At 36.1% G+C, this 16738-nt stretch overlaps 1 protein-coding gene across 1 annotated transcript; it reads left to right on the forward strand.

Moving 5' to 3' along the window:
• The first annotated feature begins 1659 nt into the window (after positions 1 to 1659).
• tbata (thymus, brain and testes associated) lies at positions 1660 to 16118 on the forward strand. Its single transcript, XM_051914862.1, has 7 exons — positions 1660 to 2008; positions 2311 to 2526; positions 5430 to 5585; positions 7288 to 7382; positions 9616 to 9786; positions 10480 to 10561; positions 15349 to 16118. The coding sequence occupies exons 2-7, from the start codon at positions 2316 to 2318 to the stop codon at positions 15504 to 15506; spliced, it is 873 nt and encodes a 290-aa protein (XP_051770822.1). The 5' UTR covers positions 1660 to 2008; positions 2311 to 2315; the 3' UTR covers positions 15507 to 16118.
• The last annotated feature ends 620 nt before the right edge of the window (positions 16119 to 16738 follow it).

Below are 16738 nucleotides of genomic sequence, written 5' to 3' on the forward strand. Positions count from 1 at the left end.
TAGTAATTTATAGTAAATACTATAGTGTTTTTAAACCATACTATAGTAAATTGTAGTATACTGTATATATATTATAGTATTTTCAACACTTTTAATGAATGCTACAGCAAACTGAAGTATTCACTATAGAGTGAACTGATAAACTGTAATATTGTAGTTTTTACTACAGTAAACTGAAGTGTATTGTTGTGTATAATATACCCTATAGTTGTAGAAAACTTAGTACAGTATTAGGTATAGTAATTTGTTTATATTAGTTGTTATATTAACACAGCAACTATAGAATTACCACAACAAATTAGTTCAAGTACTTTAATAGTATGGTTCAAAAACAATATAGTATTTACTATGAATTACTATAGTATTTTTAGCGTAGCCTATGTTGTAATTTCGACTGTTGTTTGTTGTTTTTTTTTGTCTTATGACAGTCAAAATTATGAATTAGTATGTCATAATTTCGATTTAATGTCAGTTTCTACTTTTTAATGTAATATATATTAGCACTGTCAAATTGATTAATCGTAAATATATATATATATACATACACACTATGCAGTATAGCCTATATGTATATATATATATATATATATATATATATATATATATATATATATATATGGGTCAGTGACGTGATGGGTCATTTTTCTGTCCAAAGGCCTTATTAATAATAAAAACAAAGATATGACATCCAAAGTATGTAAGGTAGTACAACTAGATCTCTTTATTGAATCCAAAAGGTTTTAATTATATTTTGCTACATATAAAGGTATTTTAAAGATTTTGAAGTGTCAAAAGGTCATTCGGTTTAACCGTCCAAAGGCCAATACAGCCATTTCATTTGAGATTAAAATATCTTAAAATGTAATAAATGTATATATTTTTTTATTCTGGCATGATTTTATATCATCATATATCAACATAGTGCAAAATGGTATTAAAATTATGTGTAGAAGTCGTTGCTTTGTTATGAGAAAGAATCCAGAAAAATGACTTTCATTGATGTCATTCGGAGTAACCGATATTAAGGGACCATTTTGGATCAAGTCATGAGGTCAATATCATGTGGCAGGATGTGACATCATTCAAACACCTGCACATGGTCGTGAAGCAAAGTAATTAACTCTCTTTTAACTATTTGAAAAATTCATGTTTTCACTTGCTCATACGCATGTCCCGAAACATCATGTCATTCGGTACAACTGCTATAAAACATGGAAAATTTTGTAATTTTTTAAAAACTTGTACTAAATATAAAATGTTTGATTGTCCTTTTGCTAGCTAGATATCAGCCTGTTAGCATTGTTTGAAAAACTTAATATATAAACTTTTATGTTAGATGCGATTAATAACGATTAATCAATTTGACAGCACTAATATGTACATACACACACACACACACACACAATTTATGGCAAACGTTTTCTTCAAACAACTTGGGTTTCCATGGTTGAGCTATATATTGACATTTTCAATTATTTGTGTGCATTCAGTCCGCATGGGTCAATTTATCACACACAGAGGCACTGAATATTGAGCTATTAGAGTTGTTGTTCATCCTGTAGCGTCTGTGATGATGGTACTTATGTAAGACATACGTCATATGGTGCAGAAAATTACTGCAGAGTGCTCATGACTGACGTACAAAAGTGGGGCCCACAATTGGCACTCATCAGAAATGGTCACGCTATTGCATAGGTTAGTTTATATTCATAAGTTGATTGATCCTTTAAGTGGTTTCTATTTGTGAACAAACATCCCTCAAATCCATATTTAATCCCCATATGTTCACGTAACCCTTGTGTCCAAACTTTAATCCTTCACAGAGATTAAAGTTTAATGCATTTACTTCAGCTCATGGCTAATCAAAGTTGCTTAAAATAATGTAAAACGAGTAGGTCGAGGTGTTTTATCAGTCTCTGAGTAGCTCTGCTATTGGAGCTTTAAGGTTCCTTTGTTCAGAGTCTCCAAGCAACAACAACAAACATCAGAAGGAACACAGTGAACTGAGGTGAGCAGCGTATTTTATAGTAACTGTACTTATAAATGAGTTACATTACATGTTCAAAAATCAATGAATGCATGAATGAAATCTAAGTGGTCTTTTGTGTGTCTAAATAGCTTAAAATGATGAAGTCTAAGTACGTAATATTTCCTTTTGTGTCAAAGGACGCGAGTAAAGCTCTTGAAACACTTTTATCTGTGAGTGACTGCTGTTGTGCATTAAGCTTGTTTAAATGGTGAACATTTTGCTGCTGTAAAAGGAAAAAGCATTTGGAATATTCTAACATGACCTTGGAATTTTCCTTCCAGAGATTATGGAGACATCAGATGAGCGAGTGAATGAAAGTCTGCCGGGGACAGGCCTGCAGAAGAGTTCTAAGTCTATGGAACATGAGAAGCCGCTGTTTGAGAGCGCGGGCACAAGCAGGACCACCACTAGAGGCAGCCTTCGCTTCGGGACCCTCAGCCATCACTCCTTCTTCTCCAGACACAATCCTCATCCACACAGAGTCAGGCATTTGCAAGGTGAGCCGCTCCAGACACACAGACCTGTGTCAATTCTGTTTTATTGGAACATTCAAAAATGTGTTTATGCTTATTTGTAATCTGTTCGGGTCATCCTGATTTTTAGGTTTAGACATGAAAATGCGCTGAATCACAGTAAGCGATTTCTGAGAAACGCTGTTGAAAGTGGATCAGACCGAGCACTGTAAGACACTTGTAGCCAATCAGCAATAGGGGGTGTGTCCACTCATGATGGGGGAGGAGAGAGAGCCAATCAGCAGTGGGGGGTGTGTCCACTCATGATGGGGGAGGAGAGAGAGTGAGCTAGTCAGAAGTAGGGGGCGTGTCCACTCATGATGGGGGAGGAGAGAGAGAGAACCAATCAGCAGTAGGGGGTGTTTCCACTCATGATGGGGGAGGAGAGAGAGTGAGCTAATTAGCAGTAGGGGGCGTGTGCACACATGATGGGGGAGGAGAGAGATTTAGCCAATCAGCAGTAGGGGGTGTGTCCACTCATAATGGGGGAGGAGCTAGATTTAGCCAATCAGCAGTAGGCGGCGTGTCCACTCATGATGGGGGAGTAGAGACAGTCAGCCAATCAGCAGTAGGGGGAGTGTACATTTATGATGGGGCAGGAGAGAAAGTGAGCCAATCAGCAGTCGGGGGCGTGTACATTTATGATGGGGGAGGAGAGAGAGTGAGCCAATTAGCAGTAAGGGGCGTGTCCACTTATGATGGGGGAGGAGAGAGAGTGAGCCAATCAGCAGTAGGGGGCGTGTCCATCATGATGGGGGAGGAGAGAGAGTGAGCCAATCAGCAGTAGGGGGCGTGTACATTTATGATGGGGCAGGAGAGAAAGTGAGCCAATCAGCAGTAGGGGGCGTGACTACTCATGATGGGGAAGGAGAGAGAGTGAGCCAATCAGCAGTAGGGGGCATGTACATTTATGATGGGGGAGGAGAGATAGTGAGCCAATCAGCAGTAGGGGGCGTGTCCACTCATGATGGGGGAGGAGAGACAGTGAGCCAATCAGCAGTAGGGGGTGTGTCCACTCATGATGGGGGAGGAGAGACAGTGAGCCAATCAGCAGTAGGGGGCATGTCCACTCATGATGGAGTAGGAGAGAGAGTGAGCCAATCAGCAGTAGGGGGCGTGTACATTTATGATGGGGAAGGAGAGACAGTGAGCCAATCAGCAGTAGGGGGTGTGTCCACTCATGATGGGGAAGGAGAGACAGTGAGCCAATCAGCAGTAGGGGGCATGTCCACTCATGATGGGGGAGGAGAGACAGTGAGCCAATCAGCAGTAGGGGGCGTGTCCACTTATGATGGGGGAGGAGAGGGAGTGAGTCAATCAGCAGTAGGGGGCGTGTCCACTTATGATGGGGGAGGAGAGGGAGTGAGCCAATCAGCAGTAGGGGGCGTGTCCACTCATGATGGGGGAGGAGAGACAGTGAGCCAATCAGCAGTAGGGGGCGTGTACATTTATGATGGGGGAGGAGAGAGAGTGAGCCAATCAGCAGTAGGGGGCGTGTCCACTTATGATGGGGGAGGAGAGGGAGTGAGTCAATCAGCAGTAGGGGGCATGTACATTTATGATGGGGGAGGAGAGAGAGTGAGCCAATCAGCAGTAGGGGGCGTGTCCACTTATGATGGGGGAGGAGAGGGAGTGAGCCAATCAGCAGTAGGGGGCGTGTACATTTATGATGGGGGAGGAGAGAGAGTGAGCCAATTAGCAGTAGGGGGCGTGTCCACTTATGATGGGGGAGGAGAGAGAGTGAGCCAATCAGCAGTAGGGGGCGTGTACATTTATGATGGGGAAGGAGAGACAGTGAGCCAATCAGCAGTAGGGGGCGTGAGAACTTTTTCTCTAAACATTTTCACGGACCCCCTGGTTTGAAAACTTCAGTTCTAGACAACACTATAAATACAAAATCAGGTGATATTAAAGCGATCATACTGAAGCAAAGTGTATTTAATCATTTAAATTTATTTTTTTTTAAGGTCTTATTTGCTAACAGTATTTAATACATTAGCTAAAAAGAACTGTCAATTAGCAATATTTTTGCAGCAATTATTAATCGTTGTTAACGATAGTAATTAATAAAAAATGTCATTCATTATTTTTTGTTAACTTTTGATTTAAAAAAAATGTGCTAGTAAATGTTGAAATTCATAAATGCTGTTCATTGTTAGTTAAATGACACGTTTTTGTAAAGTGTTACTGAGATTTTTAGATAATTTCTCTCATTTTATAGGTCTAGCAGCACCAGAAAAACAAAACAAATGTTTTAGTGCATGTGCGATATGCAAAATATGATTGTCAAACTCCTCAGATTTTCTCACATAGATTGTTCAATACTAGATTTGTCATGACCGTGCATTATTTTACTGTCAGAAAATGCTGACGCATGAGTGAGTGATAAAAGATGTGAAGAAAGTATATTTTGTGATAAATACAAACACGACTGATTTACATACTTCACGCAGAGTTCTTCACACTTCGCGAGGAAGTGTGAATATGTGCAGGTCTGTATTTGAAAACCCTCACCATTCTGCCCACAAGTTACTAATTTAGCCTGAAAACATGATATGCAATTACTGTAAGATCACAGCAACGTCAGCCAATAGAATGAGCACAAAAAAGCCTCGGTTCAGATCGGTCTCTGTGGAAATTCACACACGGGCATCTTAGACCTCCATGCACCATCATCACAGCTGGTTTCTCTGACAACCTTCCGATTGCAAGAACCTGTGATCATTTCCTTTAGCATCTGTTTAAAACTGACTTTTATCCTGTGAACAATCCTGCAGCCACAGCAGGCGTTCAGTGCGCAACACGCTGTGTGAATCCGGGCCGGGGAGAGATGAAAGTCAAAGTTAAGTTTGATCACATTTCAAGCACACGGTCTTTTCTTTCCGCAGGGTTGAATGGCAAGCCGGTTTGCATGGTGAATGATGACTGGTACGGTTTCACCCCTCTCTGTCCGCATCCACTCATTAAAAGTCAAGTGTCTGTGAGTCGTTCAGCGGCGTTTCTCACACCTGAGATCGGCTCAGGTCGCTCTGGAGCGCGAGCAGGTACAGGAATAGTTCATCCAAAACTCAAATTTCTGTCATTGTTTAATCACCCTCAGGTTGTGCCAAACACACGTGACTTTCTTTATTCAGGGAGCAAAAAAAAGAGAAAAATGCATAGAAAAATATTTGGTAACACTTTACTTAAAGCCTTTATATATAATGCATTACAAGGAATTTTTTTAATTCATTAATTATGCCTTGTAATGCACATTATAATGCATTGTATGATGTCATGAATAATTGTAACCACAGTTATTATAATGTTTATGTTACACCGTTAGAAAGTATAATGCATAAAACACATGACAAACAACCAATTTCGGATGCGATTTGCAAATATTATGATGCATTTTAACTTTGGTTACAATTATTTATGAAAAGATATAATGCAATGTAATGTACATTATGAATACCTTAAGTAAAGTGGGTTTTTTTTGTTTTGTTTTTAATATGATTGTTTGTGGAGGTAGTTATATATGCACATCATATGCATGGCTTACTCTTTGTTTGACTTTGAATATTAAACAGTGATAAAACAAAGTATTTTAGCATAAAAATCACATTAAGATAATGAGAAACATGCATTGTCCAAATCAAGGTGCCTTTAAATGAGATCAGTCACTTCATGGCCTCTTGAATAAGAAAAGACCAAAATATCCAAAACTGCTTGTCAAGATTTGAAATTTTATAAATAAATAAAATTTATTTATTTTAGGGCTGTCAAACGATTAATCACGATTAATCGCATACAAAATAAAAGTTTGAGTTTGCATAATATATGTGTGAGTACTGTGTATAATTAATATGTATATATAAATACACAAATTAATGTATATATTTAAGAGAAATATGTTATTTATGTACAAAATATTTTTATTTATATATAATATAAATTATACATATAAATATTTCACAAATATATACATGAATGTGTTTGTATTTATATATACAAAATAATTACACACAGTACACCCACATATATTAGGCAAACTCAAACTTTTATTTTGTATGCGATTAATCGCGATTAATCGCGATTAATCGTTTGACAGGCCTAATTTATTTATATTTATTTTGTATTTAATGCTTTTTTTTAAAACAATATTGCACAAGTTCACAACATGCATTGCAGCTTGAAAAAATATATTTTGTTACTAAATGGTTACTACAGTAATATTAAAAAACTATTATTACTTTACATTTTACTGGCTTAATTTATACTGTCATATGGTTCAGTGTTCATATTTTAAATTCGATGGACTGCCTGTAACTCATTAGATGAACAAAAGTATTTAAGCTGTCAGAAACAGCCATTTGAGTTGGACAGAATTAGTTAATTAGGTGTAAGAGGAGGCATTATTAGTAAGATTGACTTTCAGAAAGTATGTATACTACACTGTAAAAAAAATATTTATCAAAGTTGTACATACAACCAAGATTATTGGAGTATGTTTTTCAGTCTTTGTACTTAATTTCATGTTTAATTCAACCTAAACATCAAGCGTTACTTGGCATTTCTTTGCAATTATTTGTGTGAAAAAAATAAAAAAAATCCTACCCCAATTTTTTCAGTGCACCTACCAGGCCATATTCAGAGGATCTTTAGAAAAACAGTTCTGCTTATTTATTTACATTTTCTTGCCCTTTTTGTTCTTCTCGTTTCTGTTTCTTCTTCATGCTCTCCTTCACCTGTGTCTTTCCACAGCACTTATTTCTGAAAGCTGGCGTGAGGAACTGAAGGATTTGGCCACTAAAGTCAGTCTTTCAGCAGCTGCTGAGACCCACCATGACAAGAGAGAGGTACTTGACCTTTCCTTTACTGTAGGCATCACAAATGACCAAAACACTGATTGATGAATGAGCAGGAAGCTAAAGTAGCCTACCACAGCGAAGACCAACCGTCTTTATGAAACATCTCGTTACAGCTTTTAAATCGCAGTGGCACATTGTCAGGAGCTTTGAGCACAATTCACACGACACAGATTTGTCAACAACTGCCTCTCCACACAGTGAAATCAGATTTCTTCAGACTGTAACAGAGTGAGATATTAACCAGGGCTCGGTGTAAAATGCCAAATAATTCTCTTTTAATATGTAAAATGTTAAATATTTCATAATATTCTTTTCTAGAGCGGATATTGTGCAACATAAAAGGAGCTATATGTAGAATTAAGAAACACTTGTTATTAGCGACACCAGTGGCCGTTAAGTGAACTGCAGCCAGTTACTTATTGCACGTGCTCGTATTCAAGAGACTGAACGCGATTCAAGGCCGCGATAAACTCACGACGAAGTTCTTTTTCGCTTAGAAATAAAAAGAAACTGGAAATACCTTTGCAACAAACACCCCGACGCCGTCCACGCTGCTGAGAGCGACGGTTAGATGAATATGTAAATATGTGCCGCGCGCTTTCCTCTCAAGAACAAAATAAACACACAACAAAAATGAGAGTGGTAAGTGACAACAGTTCAGAAAACATCTGATAATAGTGATGTGGATATGTTTACACCAGCTCTGCAATTCATCGGCATCATGTCATGCCAGATAAGGTAATTAAAATCTGTTATGATAGTTTGAATATAAAGTATATTTGAGACTATATAGTTGTGACTATGTGAGACTATAGTTTGAATTAATCTCTTGTCTTTTTATGAAACATTGGCATTACAGTACAGAATGGCTCTTTTGGTATCATCCTGAGCTTTAATCATTAAACGGAAGAGAGGCTCTCCTGTCGTGAGCGTAACCGTCGCATTCTTTTGATTTTCCCGGCAAAAACGTCCCGAGTCCTTCACATAAAAATCAGTCTACAGGCTTTCATACATAGACAACCCAGGAAGTCGTGATCATATTTTGTAATTATCATTTAAATCTGACACATTTTCAAATTGTTTCAAAATTCATCTCAGGAAAATGTTATGGGGTTTCAAATCAAAAATGACTTTCTGTTATGAAACAGGACATTGATTTCATACATGTCCACTGTAGATGACACCAGGACTTCAAGCATGTTTATTATGCATTTTGGGAGACACAACAAGTGAATAGGGAAAGAAATTATATAACAATATTCCTATAAGATATTAGATATTATTATAAAAATATCGCCATTTATTACTCCAGTTATTACACTTCTTTTTTCATTACATATTGTCCAAAAAACACATGAATATGCAAATTAGATACAGTGTATAGATACATTGTATATAATGGGAAAACATGTTTATGGCCATTTTACACACATATTGCATAAAGCAAAATGCTGTATACAAATCATTCTGTTATAAATTTTATAACATAGTTAAGAATCATCTTTATATAAAGTTTGGTATAAAAAATCCTGAAAGGCTGAAACCTAAAAATGTATTGGCGATTTAAAAAAAAAAAAAAAAATCCTATTGTTTTTGCCTTTTCATGTTTATTCATGTCTTATTTTATTTTTTAAAAACTAAGTCCTGGTGTCCACTTCAGAGGATATAGCATAACATATGAATAAAATATCATTTTTCAAAAATTTTATTTTCCCATTTTTTTCTTATGCTCTAAACAATGTATTGACATGAAAAAAATACTAAATTTACAAAACTTTTTTTCTGGTAGTCAGGAGGATATAGCCCCTTTAACTTTTGTATTTTCTCTCCCAAATGACTTGAAATATGATAAACAAATTTACAAAACAACAACAACAACAACAACAAAAAAAAACAGATTTATTTCTGATATCAAATTAATTACCTATGAATTTGGTTTCAGTTAGGCTTATAAAAGTCAGATTTTGTGAAATGACTCTCTAGGAGGTCATGGGTTTGATTCCCAGGGAATGCAGTAACTGATAAAAACACCTTTAATGCAATGCAATTTGCTTTTGCCCAATGCATAAATGTAAACTTTTCTTTTAGCATTTTATGCACCAGTTTTATGTGCACATTTTTGATTCTGAAAACCCCTGTATTAGATGATGCTGAATGAAGCAGATACATTTCACAGGAGAAGCCTGAATACTAAAGTGTTTGTCTGTGAATAAACTCAAAGAAACTCCGTGATGAGGAAGCTCCTCGCAGGAAGACGCAGTATTCGGCTCAGTCCGGCCGGATCATCCCCGCCTCGTCCTGGGGAGGGAAGAAACGCAGCAGCCGGACGTCACACAAACGCCTGGGGATGCAGCGATGGCAGGCGCAGACGCTGGAAGGAGTGGAGCTCAAGGTGACACACCTGCACTTATTTATTTACCTTCAGCAATGACAGCAAGTGTTTTATCTGAACACATTCATGTCACAGTTTGATGGTTACATCCGAAAGTGTTCAGTGAATGTGACCTCCAACTAGTTAGTACACAGTATTGACATTTTTTTTTATTTCCTTTCCCAGCTGAAATAAAAAATAGCTTGACCATCTAAAGAAGTGGTCAAATCCCCTCTAAAACAAGCCTGGAAGATCAGGTTTGATTAGGCTGGTTTTTCAGCAGGGTTGTGACGAATAATCTTGGACTCACTTGATCGTACTACCAAAAGTTTATATTTCTACCCAAAATTGGATACAGTTGTATTTATTGCATTTGCTGAATTCAACATGCAACCTGATGTGGATAACCATATAGCCTACTACTGTTTAAAATGTCTATCGTCACATAAAATACTATGCAATCTATATACACTGCAGAATATGCAGTAATAATAATCCGTTCTGAGCGCAGCTCCTGAAGCTCTTCTTCTTTGCTCATTTTCAATTTAAGATATGGCGAATATGAAAACAGGACACGGACTGCATGCTAAAGAGATTTAATAAGCAAATCAAATATTTAATTACTATTTCAGAATTTGAATATTTGGTTAGCTGGTTTTATCCTGCCCTGTGGGAATGAGCTGCTGATATCAGTCTTCTCTCTCTCTCTCTCAGGTGCTGGAGCTCTTGTGTCAGATACTGCAGACTGATTCTCTCTCCATGGTTCAGCAGTGGCTTTTGCTGGCGAGTGACAAAGGTGAACACTTGCCCTTTCATTAGATTGATTACATTTATTAGCAGTTAACCATAATTAACTGACGTGTGGTCTGCTTTGAAGATCATTTAAAAAACTTTAAGGCAAGTTCACACCAATGACGATCACTAGAACTAGGGATGCACCGATACCAGTATCGGTATCGGGCCCGATGCCAGGCTCGTGTACTTGTACTCTTAAAAAAATACCCCCGATACCAAAGACCGATACCTCGCGTGACGTAACTGACAGAATTTTCCGTGCACAGAGACACCGGCGGCAGCAGCAGAAACAATGTCAGCCTCAGGGGTGTGCAAATACTGCAAAATTAATGATGACAATTGCAAACTGCATGCTTTCAATCACAATTCGTTATCGATTAGTGAAGGCGGGATAGGCGGAATCGCGCTGAATGACACAGACCAGAAGCGCTCTCTCTCGCGCGCGATCCCAGTTCTCTCAGACAGCGCGCGGTCAGTTCTCCTCACGCCTGAATGGTCAAATGCACACATAGTTGTCAAAATGTCCATCATGTTGAGTATCTCACGTAAATACAGTTGGTTATGGCTTAAGTGGACGTAAACATTTGGGTGAAAACAGGATATGTGTCAGTATCCATGGATTCGGTCTTAAAGCGACCGTAGCCTATATTTGTCATTAATGTTAATAAAACAACAAAAGATGTTAAATAAATGTATACATGGTAAATAAACCTACTGTATCTGAAAAACAAGTTTATTTAATTTGTATCTCTATAGTATTTGTTGTATTGTTTGTAATTTGTTTGTAAAATTTTTTTTATATAACAACAATTATTGGTAATTGACCCTTCGCCAGGAGTTTGATTGACAGGCGATCTAACCAATCATAATGCCGAATCCGCCATTTTGTTTGGCAGTCAGGGGAGTTAGCAGATTAATGTAGGTGGACTTGAACTTGAAAAATTGTGTGTACTGACGTCTTTTCACGATTTAAACAACATTCCTTATGATGTTCATTCATGTTTAATTGATGCTATAAATGAACTAGTAGGAAGAGATGATAGGTTCACGAGGCGCTACAGCGATCTGTCACGGCACATTAAAGAGCCGCAAAATGGTATTTATTGTTTAAATTTCTTTAAAAATGTCTTTGTTTCATACCAAAAGTGACCTGCTCTGTCTTGTCTGTCAATGCGTTGTCAGTGTCCTCTTTGCTCCACGATGTATTTTTCACTGCGTGAGAACATGATGTCTGGCGTGAGATCGGCATGGCTTGTCGGACGTAGCAACAGTAACTGAAGGGGGCGGGTCTTTGCGAACGGTCAATTATGCCCTTTGAAGGTTATTGGACACTGTGAAATTTTTGTTCTTTAATTTTGTGACAAGCACATAAAAATGATTACTTTTTTTCATTGGACTAATAATAAAGAAGCTGTCCTACATTCATTAGTCTCACTGTGTTGTGCTCGGAAAACTGCAACATCATCAAAAAAAAAAAAAAAGAGAGAGAAAGAGAAAAATTAATAAATGTATAGGCATCGGTATCGGCGAGTACCAGAAAAAAAGTATCGGTACTCGTACTCAGTCCTTAAAAAATGGTATCGGTGCATCCCTAACTAGAACGATAACAGTAAAGATGCACTTTTAAAAAAATGCTGGGTTAAATATAACCCAAGTTGGGTTGAAAATGGACAAACCCAGCGGTTGGGTTAAATGTTTGCTTAACATGCTGGATAGTTTTATTTAACTCAACTATTGTTTAAAAATTACTATATGTCCGGCTTAAAATAGGTTGGAAATTAAAAATCAGACATAATTACTGGAGGCAACAGTAATAATCAAAAGGTGAACATTTATTAATAAGCAATTATCATTTAATTATTATTCATTAATCTTATTAATAAATGTTCATTTCCAACATATTTTGGGTTCATTTTAATCAAGTAATACAGTCATTTTTAAACAATAGTTGAGTTAAATAAAACTACCCAGCAGGTTGGACAAACATTTAACCCAACCGCCGGGTCAAAACAACCCAATCGCTGGGTTTGTCCATTTTTAACCCAACTTGGGTTGTTTTTAACCCAGCATTTTTTAGAGTTAATTTTATTTAACTCAACTATTGTTTAACATTTACTATATTGCTTGCTTAAAATGATCCCAAAATAGGTTGGAATTTAACATTTATTAATGTGTTTAATAAATGAACATTTATAAAGTTTAATAAATAATAATTAAATAATAAACATTTATTAAATTGCTTATTAATAAATGTTCATCTTTTGATTATTATTGTTGCCTCTAGTAATTGTGTGTCTGATTTTTAATTTCCAACCTATTTTGGATTCATTTTAAGTCAGCCATATAGTCATTTTTAAACAATAGTTGAGTTAAATAAAACTGCCTAGCAGGTTGGTCAAACATTTAACCCAACTTGGGTTGTTTTTAACCCAGCATTTTTTAGAGCGTATATTTCTAAATATCCAGCTTTTTCCTAACGAGTCTACTGCGTTTTAAATTATGGGAGGCACTTCTTGTTTTGGGGAAAGTTCCACTCAAAAAGTCTGAAACAAATCTTAAGGTTGCGCTATAAATAATCTTTATCCTTCAGTTTGACTGAATGACCTGTAAAATTTCCTTCATGTACTATTTTCACACGTCAGGAGAATAAAGAAATGCTTGGTATAACAAGAATATCTATGGCGAGAGTTTTTTTCAGTCGCTGCATTTATTTTCCTCTGAAATATTTTATTTCTTGGTATTCTCGCTGTATTCTTGCTGAAAAAGACAACATACGCTATCTGTGGTCTGTTCTCCCAATTTAATTTGCGATATATCCCATGAATAATTCACTAGAATGCACTAAGAATATCTCGTTTTCTCCTCAAATCCTCACGTCTCTTTCCAGGTTTGTTTACACACAGGATGCTTTAAAATGTAAATGTCTCTCCTTTTCACTTCTAATCCCTATTAGCAGTGTTTACTGGGATGTTTCTAAAGCAGCTAAATATATATTTATCGTCTGTCACAATGACGGAAATCACTTTGAATTATTATCAGTTAAATAACATTTTTGATTAAGGCAACATGTTACATAATACAGACATATGTTATTACAGTGATATTTAACACGTCTGTAATATTGCTGCGGAGGTTATTCATGGTCTGTTGTAGTCATTTGTTAGGGTCAATGATGTGATGGGTCAATTTTTTGTCCAAAGGTCTTAATAATAATAAAAACAAAGATATGACATCCAAAGTATGTAAGGTAGTACAACTAGATCTCTTTTGTTGAATCCAAAAGGTTTTAATTATATTTTGCTACATATAAAGGTATTTTAAAGATTTTGAAGTGTCAAAAGGTCATTCGGTTTAACCGTCCAAAGGCCAATACAGCCATTTCATTTGTGATTTAAAACATCTTAAAATGTAAAATGTATATATTTTTTATTCTGCCAAGATTTTATAACATCATATATCAACATAGTGCAAAATGGGATTAAAACTATGTGTAGAAGTCGTTGCTTTGTTATGAGAAAGAATGTCTGGAAAAATGAATTTCATTAATGTCATTCGTAGTAACAATATAAAGCGACTATTACCATCAAGTCATGCGTTCAATATCATGTGACAGGATGTGACATCATTCAGACACTTGCAAAGGACCACATGGTCATAAAGCAAAGTAACTAACTCTCTTTTAACTACTTGAAAAATTCATGTTTTCACTTGCTCATACGCATGTCCCGAAACATCAGGTCATTCGGTACAACTGCTATAAAACATAGAAAATGTTGTAATATTTTAAAAACTTGTACTAAATATAAAACGTTTGATTGTCCTTTTGCTAGCTAGATAGATATCAGCCTGTTAGCATTGTTTGAAAATATCGTCATTCGGTATAACCAAAAGTGTCATTCGGTAAAACCGAAATTTTGGTTAAACCGAATTACTTTTTTTGGTGACAAATTTTGTCCATCTTGTAAAAAATGACAAAAACAGTGTTAATTGATTATAAAAACCACATAATCTCATTGTTAACACTTAATGAAACTTCAAAATTAATTGTATCTCCATTTTTTTTTTTTTTTACACTTTTAAAAACCTCATTCGTCAATGACCCGTTAATGCTTTTACACTTTTAAATGTCCTTTTAATGTTTGATACTTGAAGGATGAGTAGAATAAATGTCATCTCATTGTGGCTAGTTTTTTAAAATGCTTATTATTGCGTTTAACATTTCGCTGATTGTTTACAGCTTAACGGAAGTTACTCCCATAATTCACACAAAGCATCATGGGCCTTAGGAAAAAGATGGATAAAAGAACAGCAGAATCCACATCAATACTATAACGAATCACTTTCAGAACTATTTTTTCCATCTGATGAACAATAAAAACACTGACAGCCAATCAGAATCCATCCTGCTTTAAGAGCTCGAGCTTTTCTGGCTTTAGAGTAACAAAGGCGTAGTGTGCAAATAGTACAGATTACTACATTTTTAAATTTAAGTTCAACAAATTGTTGTACATTAAGTAAAGTCAACTGAAAAGTATTAGTTAGGACATTTGTTAGGTTTTGCGGTGTGTGCATGTAATTTTTCATGAGAAAAAAAAAGTTCATTCAAGCTGGTTATGATGTACTTCCTTTAAAATCATCACCACAACCATCACCACAAACACAACCGGTCAGCACATATAGTTATATTAGTTTCCATTATGAAAACATCTGTGAGTTCATTATTTCGACCCGGTCCGCTTGTAGATTTGTGTGCTAATGAAAGCTCATTAGATGTGTTTGTGTTGGCAGAGAAAGAGCTGGTTCAGGGGTTACTCCAGCAAGCCATGGCCGACTCGAGCTCTCTGACCCAGCAGACGTCTGGATCCCCACTGCTGCCCTTGACGTCTGAAGCTCTGCCGGATCACATGTTCCTCAGCTCGTCCATCAGCCAGAGAAAGACCAGGTGAGTGTTTCTAGCAGGGTTTAGTGATGCTGTCTTACTATTTTTGGTAACACTGTTCATTCATATTGAATAACTAGGAACGCATGAGTAATGCAATGTTAACATTCTACACTGCAAAACATGTTTTTCTTACTTGGTATTTTTGTCTTGTTTTTCCAGTAGCACTTTATTTAGTTTACTTGCGCACAAAAGTACTGAGTAGTGTAAGGTAACTACATGAGTTAAGTTACGGTTTAGGGGCAGGTTCAGGGTTAGTACCTAGTTAGTGTCATTATTACTACAATAAGTACATAGTATGTTCATGCGAATCAGGACTGTAAAATAAAGTGTACTTATTACAATGTATAATGTACTTATTGCAGTAATTATAATAACTGGGTAATAACTAGGTAGTAATCTTGAACCTACCCCTAAACCTAACCTTAACTCCTGTATTTGCCAGTATTTGCTTAGGTAAGTACACTGTAAGTACAGGTACTGTGAAATAAAATGCAACCTGTTTTCCAGTACAAATATCTAAACTTTCTTAAAGCTGCTGTCCGTAACTTTTTTTTGGTTAAAAATTATCCAAAATTATTTTTTGAGCAAGTACATAACCAGCCAGTTTTCAAAACTATCTCCTTACCATAGCCCGATTCACAACGGCAAGCTTGTAATTAGAAACGCAAAGATACTAAATTTCTCCACCAAATTGATTAATCGTGATTAACCACATCTAAAAAAGTTTGTGTTTCATAACTTATGTGTGGTATACATATTATTACATACATAATTTATATATCATATATATATATATATACACACCAATATGAAAAAAAAAAAAAAAAAAAACTTTAAGTGTTTACCATTAATTACCTAGACTCTGGTGGGCCGCCACAGTCTAATCTGTCCACACAGTTTCATATGAACCGAAATTTGTTTCGGTTCACTTCTCATAACATAAAAGTTCTCTAACATTGTTTTTTGCACTATTGATTTTAACATGCATTTGGGAGAAAAACAGCCACCATTACTTTCACATTCACATAATTTCCAACATTTTTGTGGAGATTTGTGAAACATGCGTTTGTAAACCTGTTCTCACAGAGATGGCAGTTTCCCACCAAAATAAAAGCTCAAGGCTGTGTCTCTTGCATGCAAGTGAATAAATTAGGACAAAAATATCATAATTTTAAAATAATATACATGTGAAATATTCATTTTTCATTTTACAGTGCATTTGTTTTACAATATGTA

Source organism: Ctenopharyngodon idella, chromosome 12 (assembly GCF_019924925.1).
Source record: "Ctenopharyngodon idella isolate HZGC_01 chromosome 12, HZGC01, whole genome shotgun sequence".
In the NCBI taxonomy this organism is placed as follows: Eukaryota; Metazoa; Chordata; class Actinopteri; order Cypriniformes; family Xenocyprididae; genus Ctenopharyngodon; species Ctenopharyngodon idella.